This window comes from Corapipo altera, unplaced genomic scaffold, assembly GCF_003945725.1.
Source record: "Corapipo altera isolate COAL_440 unplaced genomic scaffold, ASM394572v1 104, whole genome shotgun sequence".
In the NCBI taxonomy this organism is placed as follows: domain Eukaryota; kingdom Metazoa; phylum Chordata; class Aves; order Passeriformes; family Pipridae; genus Corapipo; species Corapipo altera.
This window is the reverse complement of record NW_020884920.1, coordinates 5,393,406-5,414,243: the sequence shown is the minus strand read 5'-3', so window position 1 is coordinate 5,414,243 and position 20,838 is coordinate 5,393,406. Positions and strand designations below refer to the sequence as shown.

General features: G+C 51.2%; 1 protein-coding gene across 1 annotated transcript in view; it reads left to right on the top strand.

The window, feature by feature from the left end:
* CACNA1H (calcium voltage-gated channel subunit alpha1 H) overlaps positions 1-17,979 on the top strand; it is a 133,308-nt gene extending 115,329 nt beyond the window's left edge. Inside the window, exons 29-34 of the mRNA XM_027656503.1 lie at positions 4,977-5,055; positions 6,805-6,926; positions 7,510-7,842; positions 11,947-12,130; positions 15,817-15,995; positions 16,714-17,979. Coding sequence (XP_027512304.1) covers positions 4,977-5,055; positions 6,805-6,926; positions 7,510-7,842; positions 11,947-12,130; positions 15,817-15,995; positions 16,714-17,847 — 2,031 coding nt within the window. The 3' untranslated portion in view covers positions 17,848-17,979. The remainder of the gene's footprint in view (positions 1-4,976; positions 5,056-6,804; positions 6,927-7,509; positions 7,843-11,946; positions 12,131-15,816; positions 15,996-16,713) is intronic.
* The last annotated feature ends 2,859 nt before the right edge of the window (positions 17,980-20,838 follow it).

Sequence of the window (20,838 nt, the reverse complement as noted above, 5' to 3'; positions counted from 1 at the left end):
CATTCTTGTTTACTCTTTATGCTAAAAATATCTGGTGTTTTTAGTGTGAATTAGCCAAGTTTATTTGGTCATTGGATGTCATTTTGCTTTTTTCTTCTAGTGCTTCTTTTTGGAGCAATAATAGATAAAATAATCTCTTGCAGTCTGGCAAACAGAAGAGCACTGAACTCCTTTAAATATGAAGCAGGTTTTCAAGACCTGTTTCAAGTGTTTTCCTCTTCTTTATGAGCTCTGGCCCCATTAAGGCTCAATAATGAATTACACCACTCATCCATCAGCTGAGTGTTTCCTTGCTTGTACATCTGGTGGTTTTGTAAGCAAAGTCTGTTCTTGTGAGAGTCCTGTTTGATGGTGGCCCTTTAGTCCTTTTCCCATTCCCTGCTTTCCAAAGTCCAGCTCACCCTCTCTGCAGCATGACCTGCTGTCAGATTTGGAATCTGGCTTTTGGCTGGGTTGAAATGCTCCTGGTGTCAGTGAATCCCCCCCACAGCACTTCCAGCATCAACTGCCACCAAGAAACCCTGCAGTGACTGTTGAGCTGCCAGAGCTCTTCCTGATGGAGAGGACAAAGGGAATCCAGTCCAATTCCCACCTTCCTCTGCAGGGCCAACAACAGCAAGAGGAGGAACTTGCCTATCAAAAGTTCTGGGCTCTTTCTCCTTCTCTTTTCTCCCTTGATCCATGGGTGGCACATTAATTAAGTGCAGGCAGTACAGTACACCTCCTCTTTGTCTTCAGAGCTTGGATCTCCCCCTGGGTGCACTCTCTGCCAAGGAGAGAGGGAAGAACTCCTTGTTCTATCAGTGCCCTGAAGGGCAGGATCTGTAGTTTGCTCCTGTCCAGGACTTTATCTCCTTTTGGTGCTGTAATTCCTGTGCTTGTCTCAGTGTCAGCTCCTGAGGAGGTTTTTCTGGCGTTGTCTCGAAGCAGTTGGGGGACAAAAGGAATGATCTGCTCTTGCCAGACACTGAAAACCCCCAGTGATGTGAACTCAGAGAGCAAGAACGGGAATGTCTGACCAGGATGAGGTGGATTTTGGAAGATGGGTGTGTGGGGGCTGTGCTGCAGAGATGCCTGAGGGATTAGAGCAGCGAAGCAGAAATCCTGAGGCACAGAAAGCACCATCCTGCTGGCTCCTGGCACTGTGGGCCTGAGTGCACACACGGCTTGGTCAGGTCAGCTGGTGGCCTGTGGTTTCACCAGTGACACCATTTCAGCCTCCGAGGTTGTCTGTCTGGCCCTTCCCACTAATCCTGGAATTCTCACAGATGGCCTCTGTTTTTCTAGCAAATATATCCATTTTCTCTGGGGTTTAGTGCATAAATTAGCCTGTGCTTTCCCACTGCCAGGATTATTGCTTTGGCTGGAGGGGGATGGAAGGAAGATGAGGAGGACTCATGTCCTTGGAGAGGTTTGGCAGGGGCTTAGTTTTGTGAGAAATTGCTCTTGACAGGCATTCCAGGGAGCTGTGTGCACTGCCTGCATCAACAACTGGGATGCCAGGGTGTGGTGGAGGAATAATGGATGTCAGAGCTGGAAGAGGCACAGGAGGAACTGGCTTCACCCAGGCATTGCAGGACTGGGACCAGAGGAGACATTTGCTCCATCAGTGCCTCTCCCAGAGCAGGGAGAGCAGAGGCCAGCTGGGTGTGTGGAAAATCCCTTTCCTTGGGAAAAGGAAAGCTGTTCCTGGCCTTTTAATGGCAGGGAAGGGTGGCAGCTCCTCACAGAGGCCCTCCCTGCTCCTCTGGGTGGGATGGAGGACTCTGCCCACAGCATCCCTCTGTCCCAGACACACAGACAGCTCTGCCAGCCAGGATTCCAGGAAATGAAGGTCCAGGAGGAATCACAAGATGCTCACCAGCATCTCCATCTCTTGTGGCTTCTCTGAGGCACTTCAGGGCACCAGGAACGTCTCCAAGACGTTCTTCATCTCTGCTTCACTCCCTGGAGCCCCAGGAAATGATGGATAGCCCCTGGCTGCCAGAAAAAGGGAATATCTGGAGTTTTCTGTGCCCAGCCCAAGGCAGGGGGAGTTGGATGGATAACCAGAGCTGACCTGTTCAGTGCTGCTGGAGCAGAACCACCTCTCAGAGCCTGCCTGGGTCACTGGCTGCCAGAGTGGAGGCTTCTGGCCAGAGCTGGATTTCTGTTCCTGATGGAGAGTCCAGCCCAGGCATCCCAGCCTTTGGCTGCTGTGCTCCTGCCCCCTCCCATTCCTTTCAGCAACATGATTCATGCCCCATCTTTTCCTTGGCTGGTCTCAGTAGATCTCTGAGCACTTTGGAGACACTAACCACCTATCCCTGAGGGACTTACAGATGGGGAGGTGGAGTTGCAGGAGAGGAATGACTCACCCAGGGTCACAGACACTCTCAGTCTGCCTTCCCTCTGCTCACAGCCACTGCCTGACCTGCTGCCTCCACCTCAGCCCATCCCTGGGAACAAGCCTTGGGTCCTTCTCTGTGCTCAGGCCTTGGGGAAGGCCATGGACTGAAGAGGACTTTCCCTTTCCCTTTCCCTCTCCCCTTTCCTTTATCCCCTTTACCCCAGGACATGGGCAGAGAGCCATGGGCAAACACTGCCAAAATATTCAATCCACCCCTACCCTGTCCTGCTCCAGGAGCTCCACAAACAACCCGAGGGGCTTTGCTGAAGCACCTGAGCTGAGCTGTTTTGCTCTGAAGCATCAGGTGCCTCTGGGCTGCTCTTTCCAGCCTCTGGATTCTCCAGCTGCCTGCACACGTGGATGCAGGGGGTGGTCATGGCAGCAGGTTGGGGAGCAGCTCTGGCTGTTGGACACAGGGTGGGATGGAGTTTATCAGGGAAGGTGGGCTCATCACCCACCACAGGAGCTTTCCATTGCTGCTGTGTCCCACATCTCTCTCACATGGCCACGTTTCCAAATCAGAGCCAGATACTCAGGCACTTCCCAAGAGATCCCAGGGCACGAGCTGAGCTTTGGAGCTGCCCCGTGTCTGCTCTCAGGGCACAGCAAACCCCACAGCACCAAACAGGGCTCTTTCAGCATTTTTAAGCTCTGCCTGTGATGCCTTGAAGGATTCTGTTATGAGACTTTGCGGCCTTTGAAGGACTTGTTATGAGCCACGTTGGCTCAGTGATGCAATTAGTCACCATCATAAATACAGAATCTTTTGCTAATGCCCACTAGAAAGTAGCAAATTGTTTATGAGCAAATGTCAGCTCATAACATCCCTTGCATGTTGAAAGCCAGATGATGGTTTTGACTGATAACCTGGTAAGAACTTTGTTGTTAGTCTAAATTCTTTGGAATTTCATCAATGCCATAAGTTTGCAGGCTGATTTATTAGGCATTAAAATAGCAGTAAAATATTCAGGCTGCTTTGAGCAAAATCCAAAACCCTCTGCTGCAGGGCTTTAATATACCCTTGACTTAGAAGGCTTGTTTATCACTTTTTTTCTCCTTCCCTTTAATTATTTGCTCATTTGCCTCCCTGGCAGTGTGTGTGTGTGTGTGTGTGTGTGTATTTGTGCATGTGCCTGTTTTCTTGTGTTTTCTCATTTGCAGTCACTTTGCAGGCTGCCTTCTAATGTCTCCCAAACCATCAGGTCCAGCAGACACAAGTCAGGAAACATTATTCCAGAAGACAGTACAGGCAGATGAAATAATCCAACCCAGCCATCCACATCCCTGTTTTATCTCTGTTATTCCCTGTAGGATGGTAATAATGTTAGTGGAATTGCAGAGCTCTGTATGGAGTAGCCAGTTTAGGGTTTACAGCAATTACAGTCTCCACTGGATGATTTGACAACTCCCATTTCTTTAACACAAAAAAAAAACCCCTCTTTCATGAGTTAATTTTGTGATAACAGTTATCACACTGATAACCTTTCTGATGAAGTTAAAGAGTGTGGTCAAAATGCCCAACACCACCATGGCTGTGCCACCTCAGAGAAGAAAACTCTCAAATTGGGAGTTCACTGGAAGAGACCTTGGAGGTCAGGAATCCCTCTGCCTGACTGCCTGGATCACCACCTAGTTCACTGTTATTTAGGGATAAATGATGCTTGTGATGCCACGTGTGGTTGGAGAACTCTATCACTTTGTCTCTGTCAGAGCTGATAGACACAAGCAATTAAAGTGGCAGGAGAGATAAATGTGAGCAGAGTTACTTGCAGGTTGTAGCAGATCAGGTTACTCTGCCCTTCATGTTCTCTGCCTGAATCACAAAAAAAAAAATCTGCTCTTGGAGATGTTTTCAAGGCTTGGATCTCGTTTGGTGATGGACTCAGTGTGGATAACTGTAATGCCATTGGTGTTAAGAACCTTTTAGCATCATTTCACTTCTCTCACCCCCCTTCAGTCACCTTGCAGTGCTCATTAACACCTCCAGCAGCACCTAGAACTGCCAGGTGCCTGCATTTCAGTGCTGGTGTATGGAATAAGGCTTTTCCTTGGAGACACTGAAAGCTAAAATTCAGGAAATTGTTGTTGAGAAATGTTTGTAAAGGGGAAACCTTGGAGAGCTTCACCTCTCCCTGGAGCACATGTTCCTTTGGTGAAAGTCCTCCTGACCAGTGGAACCTTTGGAAACCAGGCAGTTCCTCTGGTGGCTTGTTATTGTCACTGTCTTCATGCTCAGAGTCCCAAACAGAAGGGGAAAGGCCCCTGAAATTCAAGGCACCAGGTAACAAAGTACCCCTCAGTAGGGAAGAGCCCCTGAGAGTGGCCAAATCCACATGAGTGGAGGGTGATGGAGAGGCACCAGAGACTGCTTTGCACATGGAGTATCTGCTCATTCTCACCCACAGAGGAGCTCTCTGGGTCCATTAAAGCAGAACTGTGAGAGGGGACCAGGGTGTTGGAAGCCAGGGCAGGGGTTGATTTGCCTCTGGCCACCCGTCCCTCCTTTGCTTGTGTTGAAAATGTGATGGAGTGATTTAATTCATGACCTCGACTTGCCTGACCCTTGTTCTGCTTTCTCCTTGTGTAGGTAGGGAACCTTGGCCTACTTTTTATGCTCCTGTTTTTTATCTATGCTGCCCTGGGAGTGGAATTGTTTGGCAAGCTCGGTGAGTGATGAGCCCGACGCCCTTCGTTTCATCCGGTTGATGTTTATTTGGTATCTCGCTGTTTCCTCTCTTCTCTTTCTCGTTCCTGGGCCTTCCTCAGCTTTCACAGCTCATGTTCTGAGGATGGAAGTTCTCTCTTGATCTCAGGGTCGCAGGTGACACATGAGGATGTAACACAGAACCTGCCTAATGAGCACAAACACACATTTAGAGACTTGTCCAACACCACCCTTGGCTGGACAGGAACTATTTACTGTTTAAATATATGTTCACAAAGATGGAAGTTTGCTACTGAAGGCAGAACATGAGCCTGCAAAGCTGGATGGTGGTCAGAGTGGTGCTGGAGAGATGCCACCACAAACATGTGCCTCCTCGGAGCTTCCGCCACACGCCCCATGAGCTCCCTGCACTTGGCTGACATTGCTCTTCCAGCTGCCCAGGGCTTGTCTGTCTGTTGTTCTCAGCATCACCTTCCCCTTTCTACAGAAATCAGGGAGTTCCTGGTTGTCCAGTTATTCCTCCAGCTTGAGAATACTGCAGCTGGTCAGGAATGTGTCCATCACTAAAACCAGGTGGAGGCAGAGAGCAAACACACAGCCGGCAAAGCCAGGGCAAAGCAGTCTCTGCCCTAAAGATGCTGTTGGAAGGGGCTGTGTCTGCCTCCTCCACAATTCCATCCCAATTAGGGCTTCAGGAGCACCAGAAGGGCCCTTCCTGCACAGAGGGTTTATGGCTGTCATTAATCCCCTTTATGAGTCCAGCCCTCTGCTCAGTCTGCAAGTGCCTGAAAGCAGAATAATTCTTTCAACCAAAAACAAATTATTTTTCAGTCTCCAACAAATTCTGGGGGGGAAAAAAATTAATTCTGCCTCCACCCCAAATGAAATACTGTGGGTTTATATTACATCTATCTAGATATATGGATGCATTTGTTCTGTCACAAAGGTGAAAAACAGCTTGTTCACAGAGGCACCTTCTGCTGCTCTGAATCCTGGTTGATTTTCCACACATCCACTGGCAATGCCAGCCCCAGGATCATAGCCTGGGGCCTGCTGTGGGGCTGCAAACTGGGAATTTAACTGGGGAATAGTTCACTCCTTTTTCCTGCTCACTGCGAGCCCATGTCAGCCACAGGCACCATCAGCACTCGCTTCCCCAGGGCTGGTCATTTGTGGGGTGTTTTTTTCTGTTTTTCCTTCCAATTTATCTCCAAATAATTACCTAAGAGTGAAATGCCCAAGCAAAAGATATTGCTGTCTGACCTGATGAATATTTAACAAGCCTGTGTTTTATGGGAAGAGGGATATTTCATCTGTTCAATTTGCATTCATTAGGATATTAATTCTCGGGGGGAAAATGTCAAATTGCTCCACTTTATCTCAGTGAATTATCCCTCATGGTAGATGTACCCTGTAAAAAATCATCAAGACAAGGACATAATCAAGAGGAAAACAGACAAAGGATGCTGTAGAGCAGGATTTCTTGAGACAGCCCAGGAATTCTGCTTGCTTCCACCTCCTTTTAGGTCTCTTTCTGTTGGCTCTGCCCATAAAGAGAATCCGGGAGATCACAGAGTGGTTTGGGTTGGAAGGGACCTTAAAGCTCATCTCATTCCACCATGAGATCACCACTCCCCGATGCCACCTGTCAGTGTGACACAGCCCAGGGTCCCACCACCAGGTTTGGGGGGCTGCTGTGGGAAAGCCAGACGTGGCTCCACTGACGTGGTTTTGCTTCTCTGTCCCGCAGATTGCAGCGAAGAAAATCCCTGTGAAGGTCTGAGCCGCCACGCCACCTTCACCAACTTCGGCATGGCCTTCCTCACCCTCTTCAGGGTGTCCACGGGGGACAACTGGAATGGCATCATGAAGGTGTGTCTGGGCTCTTTCTTCTCCCTGTAGGTACATAAAGATTTCAAGCAGGTTTCGTGTGAAAACAAAAAGGTTTCCTTTTAAAACCTCCAAGTTAAACTTCCTGATTTCAAAGCCAAGTGTATTTTCAGGTGGTGATTTGTCCTCAGCCTGAAACTTTGTTCCTTCATCTAATATTTCAGGAAAATTATACCAGTCCTTGTGACTGAGAGAGGTAACCTTGTGTTCTGTGTCCTGTGCCTTTGGGATGTATCATAGAATCCCAGAATGATTTGGGTTGGAAAGGATCTTAAAGCTCATTCGGTTCCACCCCCTGCCATGGACAGGGACACCTTCCACTAGACCAGGTTGCTCCAAGCCCTGTCCAACCAGGCCTTGAACACTTCCAGGGATGGGGAGTCCACAATCTCTCTGGCCAACACGATCCCCCTCTTTGTAGATGATGTAATTCATATTTTCTATCCGTTCTGGTTGTACCTGCGAGCCTTTGTGTCCAGGGCACGTTAATTGGATGTTTCTGTGTTTGGAGCCTGAGCAGAGCCCCAGCCCTTGTTAATCCCTCCCCTTTTCCCCCCTGCTGCAGGACACTCTCCGGGAATGCACTCGGGAGGACAAGCACTGCCTCAGTTACCTGCCCGTCATCTCCCCCGTCTACTTCGTCACCTTCGTCCTCATCGCGCAGTTTGTCCTGGTCAACGTGGTGGTGGCCGTGCTGATGAAGCACCTGGAGGAGAGCAACAAGGAGGCCAAGGAGGATGCTGAGATGGATGCTGAGATCGAGCTGGAGATGTCCAGAGGGACCAGCACCTCGGCCCCGGGTGGGAGCAGGGGCGGTGCCGTGGCCCCGGCGGGCCGGGCGCCCTGCAGGGCTCAGGAGGGCGTGAAGGCAGCGCTGCAGGTGAAGCACCAAGCCCTGGTAAGAGCTCCCAGAAAGCTCCTGTGCTCAGGGCAGGGAGGGGATGGTCGCCAGACAGTCAGATGCCAGGTGACACAGAGCCAAAGGGACAGGACAGCGTGGGAGGGCAGCAGCTCTGCTGGTCCCTCGGGGTGTCACCACCACCCCCATGGCCTGAGTCATCTCCCAAGGGCTCCCTGAGGGGGAAGCTGCTGGAAACGCTGTCCTGGCCATTGTTCCTGGGAAGGGTTGAAAAGTCCATCTCTTGCCACTTCCAGTTCGTTCCAAGGTTGTGAATTTTAAGTTTGGAACCATAACAGCCACAGGTCCCTGTTCTACTCTCCCAACCACTCCTTGTCCTTTAGGATGGGCAGCAGGACCAGGAAGGAATCTCCTAAAGCCCTGGGAATGCTGGGAATCTCCTAAAGCCCTGACAAATACAGCAAGGCCTGGGATAAATTCCCTTCACATGGACACAGATATACTCCTTGGGTTCTTTTTAATCCCACTTTGGGATATCCAGAGGAGATCAGGAGGGCGCTGGTAAAAAACTACGTCTTCCCACTGGCCCGTGCTCTGCTTGGGGCATGGCTAACTTGGACCCTGGGAATTGTCAGACCCCCTCAGCAAGAAGCTGGAAGTTCCTGGGTTGATTTTCCAGACACTGCCTGCTCTCCCATTCCTGTTAGTCCTGTAGGAAAACAGTGCAATCAGAAATCCAGGATGGGAAGGAGAGGCATGAGATAGATAATTGCCTCATCCCATGTCAGCAGCATGTGATTAAGAGTGAACATGGAATTCCTTTGTCACCACGATCACAAATAAATCTACCGTGAAATCAATGGGGGGGGTGAGATGAAATTACATGAAATTAGATTTTTGTAAAATATATGAGACTCTATTAAGACAAGGAAGAAGAAATTTGGTTACACAGCAATGGGGAATTCACTATTTGAATGTTGTTCCTGATAAGCATTTCTGCAAGAAAAATACACCAGAAACAGCGAGGTTGCTTTTCTCACTTTGGGAAGAGAGGGCACATCCTTTCACACAGGCTGGGATTGCAAAGTGAGTCCATCCTCTTAGGGTTTTCCTCATATTCCAATACCTCCCAAGCACATCAGGAGCCCTGCAGAGCCTCCTTTCAACCCCAGAAACTCTGCAAGGAGAGGTGATGAGGGGACAGCATGATCAGGGACCTGGCCACACATTTCCCCTTGCAGGTTGCTGGAATTCAGGTGAGGATTCCCTTCCCTGCACAGCAGTGAGGCAGAGGCACTGCAGTGGAGCTGTGGGAATTCCCTCACTCTCATCTCTGCTCCATCCCTGGAAGTGTCCAAGGCCAGGTTGGACAGGGCTTGGACCAACCTGGTGTAATGGAAGGTGTCCCTACCTGTGGCAGGGGGTGGAACAAGATGGTCTTGAAGGTCCCTTCCAACGCAGACCATTCCAGGATTTGTGATTCCATGATCTGGGATGCCCAGGCTCTCCTGGGCAGTCTCTCCTGTGCTCCCTGTGAGCTGCACTGGAAGGTGTTGTGAGATGCTCTGTGTTTTCTGACAGTTTTTTGCAGCCCACCTGTGCTTTTCCCCTTCCTTCCTGCTCTGGATGAATGGGACAATTAGGAAATGCCACAGGGCAAACGTGTTTGAGTGTTTAGACCCAGCCTTGCTGTGCCACTGATGCTTTTTATCTCCCCAATTTGAAGGAGGTGCTGAGCTGTGAGAGTGTGTCTTTAGCCATCCCAGACTCAGACACGCTGGAGGGGGCAGAGACTCCCAGCATGGAATTCCCGTCCTCCTGCTCTGTTTCCCACCATGTCCTGCCACCTTCCCACAAAAGCCCAGGCCACCAGGCTGAGGTGAATGATGTCACACTGTTGCTTCTGCGTTGTGACGTGGTGCTTTGGTGCTGTGCAGCTGCTGGTGGTGTCAGAATTGTCCCAAACCTGTCGCTTCACAGCCACAACTGTCCTTTCCAGCCTCTGTCCTTTGTGCTGGGAAAACACCACATCCCAGAGGACTATGCCAGCAGCCATGTGTGGGATAGGAATGAAATCCTCTTTTTAGCCCTAAAAGAAGTGTCACATGTGGTGTGCAGTGTGATGTGTGAGCAGTGTGTCTTCAAGCATTAAACCGAGAGCTGCAGGCAGAGCCTTTTTGTCGTAAAAACAGCATCAAATTTGATTTTATTGTTGTTCCTATAAGAACTTGTTTGTGATACAGTGTTGAGGGAACAGAGGCAGAAGGAGCTCAACAGGTCAGGCTTCCAGCAATCCCCAGAGCTGTGGGTTCAGGAGATGCTCTGGGAGATCCCCCAACAGACCAGAAGGGCTGTAGCCCCCTCTGCTCAGTCCTTCCCTATTGCCCCTTGAACCAGTGCCCAGATCCCCTCCTGATTTCCAGGGTATGGAATCAGGCTGTCAAGAGCAGCTCACCAGCTGGGAGCCAACAAGCCTCCAGTCCACGTTTCATATTTCAAGGACTTGCTTCAGTGGCCTTGCAGCCATTTGAAATTCGCCCACGTCCCTAATCAGGCCTCAACAGCTGAAACCTTAAAAATTGAGGTGGTTGATGTCAAGAAGAGGTTTCTGTTCATTTGTCCCATCCATACAAGATCCTACAAAGACAAACTGAGCTTTAATAGCCAAATGCTCTGATCCTTCTGTTAAACTGCTGAGAAAGTGGAGCAAGACCTTTTGTTCTCTGTGTGGCTGTGGGGTGTTAACAACCACCCGCCTGCCTCCAGCTCAGGTGTTGCTGTGCTGATGGAGCTTATTAGCTGTGATGGCCAGGGGCCAACTGGCACAGCCACGCTGCTGATGCGTTAATTCATCAGCTCAGAGACCTGGCTTGCACCCTAAGGGCTCCTGGGCACGGCCACGGGCAGTGCTGGGTGCCAGCTACCTGTAAATCCCTCCTGCTGGTCCCCCTCGGCTTCCCAGCCAAGCTCAACAGGGTAAAAGCACTGAGTAATTAATCTTGGGATGTGTGTCTTTAGGGAGCCGAGGAAAGAAATTTTTTAACCAGAAATATATGGCAAAAAAAAAACGGATTTAACCAGATCCTTGGTGACCTCAAAGCCTGAGGGATCTCAGGGCCAGGTTTTGCTGGCAGAGAGGGAAAACAGCCCAGCAGAGCAAAGCAAAATACATTTAATTTAAGACATGCAGCTGGGAAAATGTTTTCAATCAGTCACTGGGAGGCTGACGTTAAAGGAAAACCAGAGTGATTAGTTGTATTTTAGATAATGTGGTCAGTTGTGAGGGGAATGTGTCTAGGACCAGAACTGAGAGGAGGGAGCCAGGCTGCAGGTCCTGCTCCAGGGGCTCCAGCTCCCCCAGCACTTGGCCAAGTCATGGCATCACCTCTCACAGCTTCTCCATCAGCACCACAGAGGCATCTTTTGGGTCCCTAAAGCTCCCTAAGACCCCGGGATGGATTTGCTGTGAGGTGCCTGAGGTGACAAAGTGCCCAGGAGAGGCAGTGAGGGCTCAGATTTCAGGTTTGTGAGATGCTCTGTCCAGGCATTTCCAACCAGACCCATTTCACAGTGACAGCAAACAAAGAAAAATGCCTTTGCTACCCCCAGACAGGCTCCACACCCCCATAACTCACTGCCACAGTGTCTTCTCCTTCCCCCTGCCTCCTCTGGGGGTCAGTGGTGTCCAAAATGCTCCACGCTGTGGGAGGGAGCCCACGGGGTTTGCATGGTGTCGATGTGTGTGTTTAAATGTCTGCCTGTGTGTGTGGTTTGGGGAAATAACACAAGAATTTCCAGAAGCTGGTTTGGCCCCTCTGTCCCAGAGCTTTGAGAAGGACATCACCCCCAGGACGGACTGAAGGCATCCCTGGGAGTGTCAGAGCAGAACGGTGTGATAAGCACTGGGTTTCTCATGTGTTTAATGGATGGGCTTTGCTTGTTCTCTGTGGTGTCCAAGAGTTGACTTAGTGGAGGGTCACTGATGCCTCACTTGACCACAGCCACAGGCTGAGCTCTTCTCTCAGCACAGTGTACCTGTGGTGTCCTGCTGGTCAAGGGGAACACCTGCAGGAGGTTTTGAACCACAAAGCAGATGGGAAGGAGTTCACTGTAGATTGATCCCGTTTCTCTGTGTCCTTACAGGGCAGCTCAGCGTCCCTGAGGCCCCAGGAGTCCCAGAACCTGCTGACAGTCCGTAAGATCTCCGTGTCCCGGATGCATTCCCTGCCCAACGACAGCTACATGTTCCGGCCCGTGATGCCAGCGAAAGCCCCTTTCCCCCTTCACGAGGTGGAGATGGAAACCTATCCCTGCAAAACCCAAAGAGGTACTGCTTGTTTAGATTTCCCTTCCCTTCTCCTTCCTAGACAAAACCAGAACTAGGGAAGGGATGAGGTGTGCTGGGCACAGCTCAAATCCTGTGTCCAGTTATGGACTTCTCACAAGAAAGACATTGAGGGGCTGGAGCATGTTCATGGAAGGCAGCAGAGCTGGGGAAGGAGCAGCTGAGGGAGCTGGGGGGGCTCAGGCTGGAGAAAAGGAGGCTCAGGGAGGGACCTTCCTACTCTCTACAACTCCCTGACAGGAGAGGGGAACCACGGGGGGATCGGGCTCTGCTCCCAGGAAACAAGCTACAGGATGAGAGGAAATGGCCTCAGATTGTGCCAGGGGAGGTTTACATTGGATATTAGGGAAAAGTTCTTCACCAAAAGCATGGTCAGGCATTGGAACAGTCTGCCCAGGGCAGTGGTGGAGTCACCATCCCTGGGAGTGTTCAAAAACCACGCGGATGTGGCACTAGGGGACATGGTTTAGTGGTAACATGGCAGTGCTGGGTTAATTGTTGGACTCAGTGGTCTTTCCCAACCTAAATGATTCCATGATTCCAGCCATGGGGCAGCAGGTACATGTGATGGTTATATGGGAAGCAACCAGCCCGTGCTGAAGGTGGCCTGAGCAGGGCTTGCTTTGATTTGGTGACCATCAGCAGGAGGGTGGTTTCCCATAATTCCATGTTTTCATCACATCCCTGTATTTTCCCAGGAGAAAGCTGGTGGGTGGGGTGTCTGGGGAGAAGTGGGGCTCCCAAGCAATGCCTGAGGCACAGAGGACAGTCTGTTATCCGAGGAAAAGGGAACAAGCTGCACATTCCTCCTGAAGTGATCGGCCCAAGGATCAATAACATCAACCCGAACAAAAGCCAGAGTCGGAATTGCTTCCGGCCAGAGCTCCTCACATCCATTGTTCCAAGCACTCTGCAGCCTCAGGGCAGTGTCTTTTAAGACCCTACATCAAGTTCAGAGCTGCAGAAGTTTATTTGGGATTAGTATAAGGATTAGAAGCCACTCTCCAGTACTTCCTAATCAATCTCACAGAGAGCCCCCACCACCCAGGAAGCACGGGCTGCACAGAGCCTTTGAGGGGACACTTACCCACACTGCATCCAAGTGCATTTCCCTGAAAATGCCTCTCCATCTCTTTTGTTGTGTGAGCTGGTTTGAAGGGGAAATCGATATGAAACTCAATATCTGCCTCCCTAAAAGCACATGTGCTCCTGGAGTGGCTCCCAAGAACTTTTAGCAGCCCCAGTTCCTTTGATCCAGCGTGGTTTGAAAGGCAAGAACTGCTCAGATGGATGAGTGGGGGGTTTGCAGACCCTGCTCTGATTTCCTTGGGTGAAACAACTCTCTATTTGTTCAAACTCTCTGGGCACCAGTTCATGTTCTCTGCTCGGTATTTATTATTATTTCACCTGCAAATTCTTTACTAAGGAAAGAAAACAGCGGTTGAGTTTCATGGCTGGGCTCCTGGGGCTGGTTTTCGTCTCTGGAGTGGGTGTAAAGCAGGATTTATACCTGTATAGAACTGCTGCAGTGTTGGCAGGGGTGGGTAGAAGTGGCCAAGAATTCTGTGATGTTTCCCAAATTTCTCTCCAAGAGCACTTGGGCAAGGGACAGGACAGGGATATGACTTTTTACCTGGTGGTGGATGCTTCCAACCAGCATCGCCCCAAGCTGTGCTGCTCCTGAGCTGCCCAAATTCTTCTTCAAGTCATAGTCCCATAAATTATGTGCAAGTAAAACTGTGCCTGTGGACACTCCCATTAGTGTTTGTACTTCCATGAGCTTCCCAGGTCAGTCCAGGATTTCATCATCTCCCAGTACTCCACTGACCACACAGTGAAAATACTGTGAGATGACCAGATCTTGTGATATTTTGGGTTTAGATACAGTTTCCTGGTTTCCTAGAAAAACAAGAGAAAAAAATATCCAGCTCCAGAGATCTTTGGTGTTCCTGAGCCTGCAGTTTGGAGGGGGTTTGGGTTTCCTGTATGAGAGCTCGATGGAAAGCTTCCAACAGGAGGAAATTCCAACTGAGGACAGGGAGGAGAACAGAGGGTTTGGATTTTATGGCCATGTTTGTGACAGATTTTATGACACAGTTTTTCTGCATCATAAAAAGCATTTTATAAGGCCTGGAGTAGCAGATGAACAGCACAGGCTCAGCCTGAAATTCTGGGTCTAGGGGAGCCCAAAAAGGAATGAGGGAGAAGTAGGGTGGGAATTTCATTGCTCTGCTCTTTCTGTGGAGTTCTGGAGAAAAGCTCCAAAAGAAAAATGATTAAACACTAACTTTTCTTTCTCCCCAACAACAAATCTCTCTGTGAAATGCAACTGAAATGTGCCTGGATGTTTTCTGTCAGAGGTTCAAGTTTCTCGACCTCTGGGTGAGATCTCTTGAAGTGATGGATAACTGTGTTTTTAACATGGAGCAGCAATGGGGGAACAAATGTTGGGTTTCAGGCTAATGAGAACAATAAATCCTGCAGCCGAAAGAACAGAAAAGCAAGAGATCTTTCAAACAGCACAGAAATGCAGTAAAGCAGCACCACAGAGGGGCTGGGGAGGAGGGATTGCCTTCAGACCCAGCCAGGGGCCTGGGAGCCTTCAGGAAGAGAGTGATTCCAGCCTGCAACATGAGCTCAGGGATTGTCAGAGCACTTGGAGCAGGTTCCAAGTTGCTGATCAGCCCATGTTCAGCCAGGCTGTGCCTCGTGGGCTGCTGGTGATGGTTGGGCTGTGGTGAATGGGAAAGCTGCCCTGTGTCTGCCAGGGGTGTCTGCTCCCAGAGAAGTCATAGAATCCTAAAATTCCCTGAGCTGGAATCCACAAGGGTCACCCAGTCCAACTGCTGCCCACTGCCCTGGGGAGCCTGTTCAGTGCCTGACCACCCTCTGGGGGAAGAACCTTTCCCTAATATCCAACCTAAACCTGCCCTGACACAACTCCAGCTGTTCCCTCAGGTCCTGTCCCTGGTCACAGAGAGAACAGATCAGTGCTGCCCCTCATTCCATGGCAGGGCTCCCACTGCCTCTCCAGGGCTGTAGGTGGGAAGTGCTGCTCCTGTCTCCACGTGGCAGAGCACTGTGAGGTTGAAGCCCATCCCTGGCAGCACTGCAAAGACAACCCAGGTGTCCTGACTATCCAGCAGAGCCACCAGACCTCCCAAATCCACATTCTCCAAACAGATGGATAACCAATCCACCCAAATCAGTGCCACCAGGAAACCAGCAATGTCAGGGTTCCAAATGCAACCCCACTTCCTGCCTTTCCTTTGCTGCCACGTGGTCCTGGTGGACACCCTGAGTGTTGTGGCAGCTGCAGGAGAAGGTTCCTGTTACTTGAAACAGAAAATAGAGGCTGTGAGTTTAAAGTCTGTAACAGGATATCCCAGAGCAGGCAGAACCCCATGGAATGCTGTGGAATGGCAGAGACTCCTCCATGTGTAACCTCCTGCCATCCCTGAGTGTTCAAAGCAGGAGACAGGACAAGGGACACCTGGTTTTTAATCCTGGCACTGCCCAAGGCTTATGCTGAGGTTTGGGATTTCAGCCAGGCCCAGCAGGCTTTTCCTTTTCCCTCCTGCAGCCTGTGGGCCCCGGTTCTGCCTCAAAGCTTTCCATCTCCCACCCAAGCAGTGACTACTCTCCTTCTCTCTCTCTCTCTGTCCCAGGATCCATCACCTCCATCCGCTCCCAGCCCGTGGGCACATGTTCCTCTCTCAGAGTCCCAGTGGAGTCCCTCCAGCTGTCTGTCTGCTCCCCCAGCCACGAGGGCCGGCACCGCTGGAAGGTCCTTCCCCCCAGCGTCACACCTCGGTCTCCTGTCCTCAGCAAGCTGCTGTGCAGGCAGGTGAGAGGCCAAGAGCCTGCAGAGGTAAATCCTTTGGAGTCACCTGGCTCCTTCCCCTCTTCTCCAGTCCCCTCTCACGTTTCTTTTCTTGGAGCTAAGAGCAGAGTTCTCATTTTAGAACGAAGCGTTTCTGTGCCATGAATTTTAATGTACTCCAGTCTCAGCAAGTGGCACACAGGGGAAGGCCCTTTTTACTTGCTTTGATCTCTGTGGATGTGCTATTCTAGGAAGGAAGGGCTCAAGCAAGGGGAGAAGGTGCCCAATTCCATTTTGCCAGTGCTGTGAGAAGCCTCCAGGCAGCCCTACACCGGGTCACTGTGCTGGGTTGTGCTGACTCAGGATTTGAGACTAGAGCAAGACCAAGGCCTGGCAGATCCCAGCCCTGCACACGTAGGCCCTTGCCAGGAAAGGTTTATCCTCTCATAGAGGAAGGTCTGATGGGGTTGGCACAGTGGGGTGGTACGAGGTGTGTTAGACCGACCAACTGTTCTGCCACGTGCCATGGACTCCCCATCCCTGGGAATGTCCAAGGCCAGGTTGGATGGGGCTTGGAGCAACCTGGGCTAGTGGGAGGTGTCCCTGCCCGTGGCAGATGATCTCAAAGGTCCCCTCCAACCCAGACCATTCTGTGATTCCATCATTCTGTGTTTCACCACTGGAAGTGCTGCTGCCCCAGCAGATCCCCAGGCTCTCTCCCCACTCTCTCTTCCCCTTCCAGGAGGCCCTTCGAATGGAGTCGGTGGATGGACAGACTCCGGACCGCGCGGACAACCTGCAAGCCGATCCTGGAGAGACACCTCCATCAGCAAAGCAGCCCCAGAGCACCCTCAGCCCCAGCCCCCTGCATTCCACAGCCGCCTCCCTACCGGCCACCCCTCCGGGCTCTCCCCACCACCCTCCCAGCCCCCTGCCTCGGAAGCACCCCTGCGGCCAGCGCGGCATTCCCAGCCGGCCGCCCAGCCCTGCCAGCCCCGAGGGCTGCCCCGGCGAGCCCTCCGACCTGGCGGACGAGGAGGTTCGGCACATCAACAGCTCGGCCAAAGACTGGGCAGAGGAGCACTCGGAGCCCGGGAGCCGCTCCGCCTCGCCCTTCATCTCCCCGGCCCCGTCCCCGGTGCCCCTCAAGAACTGCAGCACAAGCAGCCTCTCCAGCGGCCGCAGGGAGAAGGACTTGAAGAAGTTCTACAGCACCGACACCAAGGGCTTCCTCAGCAAGCCCAGCTGGGCCGACGAGCAGCGGCGGCACTCCATCGAGATCTGCCCCTCCCTCGGCGACCGGGACTGCGGCTTCCAGGACCCCGCCGAGGAAAAGCAGCGGCCCCCTGCCCATGTCCAGGTGGAGTCCGACTACATCCATGGCGCCCGGAGGAAGAAGAAGATGAGCCCGCCCTGCATTTCTATAGATCCTCCCATGGAGGACGATGGCGGGGCGGCCCCGCGCGCCAAGCCCTCTGAGAACAGCATGCTGAGGAGAAGGACCCCATCCTGCGAGTTCCCGGCCTACAGAGAATCCCTGGAGCTCGCGGAGAGCCAGCCCGGGGAGCCAGGCTCCAAAGCGGAGCGCCGGGGCCAGCCCCAGTGCCGGGGGGAGCACCTCACCATCCCCAACTTCTCCTTTGAGCAGTTGGACGGCGGCTCCCTGAGCAGCCTCTCGGATCTCCTGGACAGCGGGCAGTCCACGCCGGACTCGCGGCCGGACCCCGAACTGAAAAAGCCGGATCACTTAAAGACTCAGCGGAGCAACGGCGAGAAAAGCAAAGAGCTGCTGGGCATCGCCAAGAGCCCCCTCCGGAAGCAGGACTTGGCCCCCGTGACTGTTGCCACAGAAGAAGACGTGGATGACCCAGTATAGCTGTCTGGGAGGGGGGAAAGGGGGGGGTCTCAAGGGCTTGACACCAACGTGGGGGTTCCGCAGTGGGCACCGAGCGGCCGCGGGGTTGCGGGCGGCTGCTCAGCGGGGTTTTCCCTCTCCGGCGCAGTCACTGGTTCGGAAGTTTGCAAAAAAAATCCACACACACACACACACACACACAGAGAGAAAAATGAAAAGAGAAACCAAACAAACGGCTGGAGGAAAGGGGGATGGGGTTTGGGGAGGGGATTTGCAGAGAGGTTTGGGGGTTTCTTTTCTAAAGGGAAGGTGGAGTCGCTGCAGGGGGGTCGCTTCGTCCCTCCCACCCCACCTCCACCCCACCTCCACGGCCTCGGTCACATTGATTCGGGTCCGAGGTGGCGGCCGTTGGGATTTGGAGGATTCTCTTGGGGGTTTTGTTGTTTTGTTGGGTTTGGGTTTTTGTTTTTTGGGTTTTTTTAAAGATGCTCAACTTTTACTGAGGCACCTTTTGGAGCTGTCACATTACGCGGGGAGTGCCCGGGGAGCTGAGAGCTGTACATTGTCTGTATATCAGCAGTTATATAAATAGAAATTATGTATTTGTGAGATACAAAACAAAGGGGAAAAAAAAAAAAGACAAAAAAAAAATTAGACCCACAAAAACTCTGTCTTCATAATGCACATATTTTTATAGAGAAACAGAGATACTGGTTTTTTTGCATTACATGTGACTCTGCAACTGAGTGGTGTTTCCTTGGGTTTTCTGTGGAATTAATTATTCCAGCCACTCGTTTTCCAAATGTTTCTCCTCTTTCTTCGCTTCCCTCTCTTTCCTCTCCTCCTCCCCTCCACCATCATCCCACCAGCTTCTTCTCACAGCTGATGCTTATCGACGTCTCGCTCATTTTTCTTTTGTACTTTAGAGGTTGTCCTAACTACAGACAAAAAAAACCAAATCACTACTGAATTGTAGCCAGTGCAATAATAAGTTATTCATTCTTCTCGTGTGTCCAACTGTCCTGTTGCTTTTTTCCCCCCCTCCCTTTTTTTTTTTTTAACTGAAATTCAGGTTAAACGTCGCAATAATCTGAACTGACGTGCACAAACACGGTTTCTTGTGTCGCAGAGGAAAAAAACTATGAAAAAAAAACAAAAGAAGTTAAACTTACAGAGTGATTAAAAAAATAAAAACCAAAACAAATAAATAGTAAATTATTTATGAAATGTATTTTGTTTACTGCAGTTCTGAGTAAATTATTGATACAGTATGTAAAGGTGTAAAGAACTGTCTTAGGTGAGTTCTTTGTGAGCATTTAAGGTGATGATTTGTCCTTGTGGCAGAACAATTTCAATCCAAGCCTGGGGGCAGCTGTGACCCCCCTGTTTGCACTCCCTGTCAGTCTTCCCTCCTCATCCCTGCACCCACACCTGGACACATCCCCTTCCCAAGGCCCTTCCAACGCCGACTGAGAAGCCTTTAGAGGAATCCAGGTCACTGTTAACACCACTTTCGGGGCTTTTTTGCAGTTTTGGGGTTGATTTTTCTATTTTAGCTTCCGGTCCCTGCCCCTTGCCCACCCCTCATCCAGGCCCTCTCCCCATGGCACAGCTTCACCAAGGGAAGCTGACAGGAAAGAAGAGCAGGAATGAGCGAGTCCGTGGCGAGGATGTGCCAGCAGGTCAGGGCACAGACATCCGGGGGGGGGGGGGATAAATGAAACCGGTGGTTTTCGTTTGGTTCGTTCCGTGCCGCCTCATATTTATGCATTCACATATATCTTCTGTTATTTATGCATTCATTACTCAAAAGGAAATGTATCTTGTTTCACATGTATTAAACTGTATAAACTGGAAGCATGGCCTGACTTTGTGCCGCAGGGATGCCCGAGGTCTCCGTCCCGCTCCCAGAGCTCGGCATTCCCTAAAACCTCCTGCCTCAACGTGGCCACTGGGGCTGCAGACTCCAGTCTGGACCACCCCTGCTGGTGTTTGGGGCTGCTCCCACCTCCCCATCAGGGGATCCCTCAGCTTACACAGGAGCCTCCATATGTTAATCCAGCCTTGTGCCTCTGAGCACCTGCGATGCTGTAATTAGGAGTCGTTTAGGATTATTGTAAATAATGATTCTGTCTCAGTGGGATGGTGAGGAATTCCAGGAAAGAGCCATAAAAGTCATTATTAACAGTTCCTTTTGTTGCAGTTTAAGGAGCAGAGAGGAAGGAGGGAAGGTGAATCCTCCTGAATGATGCCTGGAGGTGTGTGGGATGCCCCAGTGTGTCCCTGGGCAGAGGAGGGACACTCAGGGTGTTATTTCTTGCTGGGATTATTTAGCTTTGCTGGGAAAGGAAATGTCCCCAGTGCCTCAATTCTCTTTGTGGTGCCACAGAGCTGGAGGAAAAGCCTCTCACCACAGGGCTGGAGACTGATCTTGGTGATGGAGAGGTGGTTGTAGACCAAGCTGGAAGGGCTTGAGGCCACGGCAGCGTGTCAGGAATGAGCTGGCACATTTGCTCCTGTGGCCACTGGTCCTGGCTCTGCCCAGGCTCACACCAAGTCCTGTGCCTTCTGGCAAAACCACACATTCCCAAACCCCACAAAGCTCAGCAGGACCCAAAACTACTCCATCCATGAGCCTGCAGGAACATTCTGGCAGTGTGGGGAGAACCAAGCTCCAACCGAACGTTCTAAGAGCAGACAGTGACCACGAAATGCTCCCTGACATCTTTTTGGGGACACTCACCTGGACATCCAGGTGCAAAACCCCAAGAGCTGCGTCCTCAGCCCAGACCTGGCCACGACCAGCACAGAGAACCCATTTAACATCACCCAGAGTTAATTTTCCTGCTGATTAAATCTCTGCAGCATTAAGCAATTTCCCCCGGGCTCTCTGCAAGCCTTGCTTAAGGTCGGAAGTGAAAAGCACCGGGCAAATGCAAGTCATGATTATTTAATTGGATCGATGCCTATTTTGCATTTTTAATGACAATTTAGTCATGTCCATTTATCAAC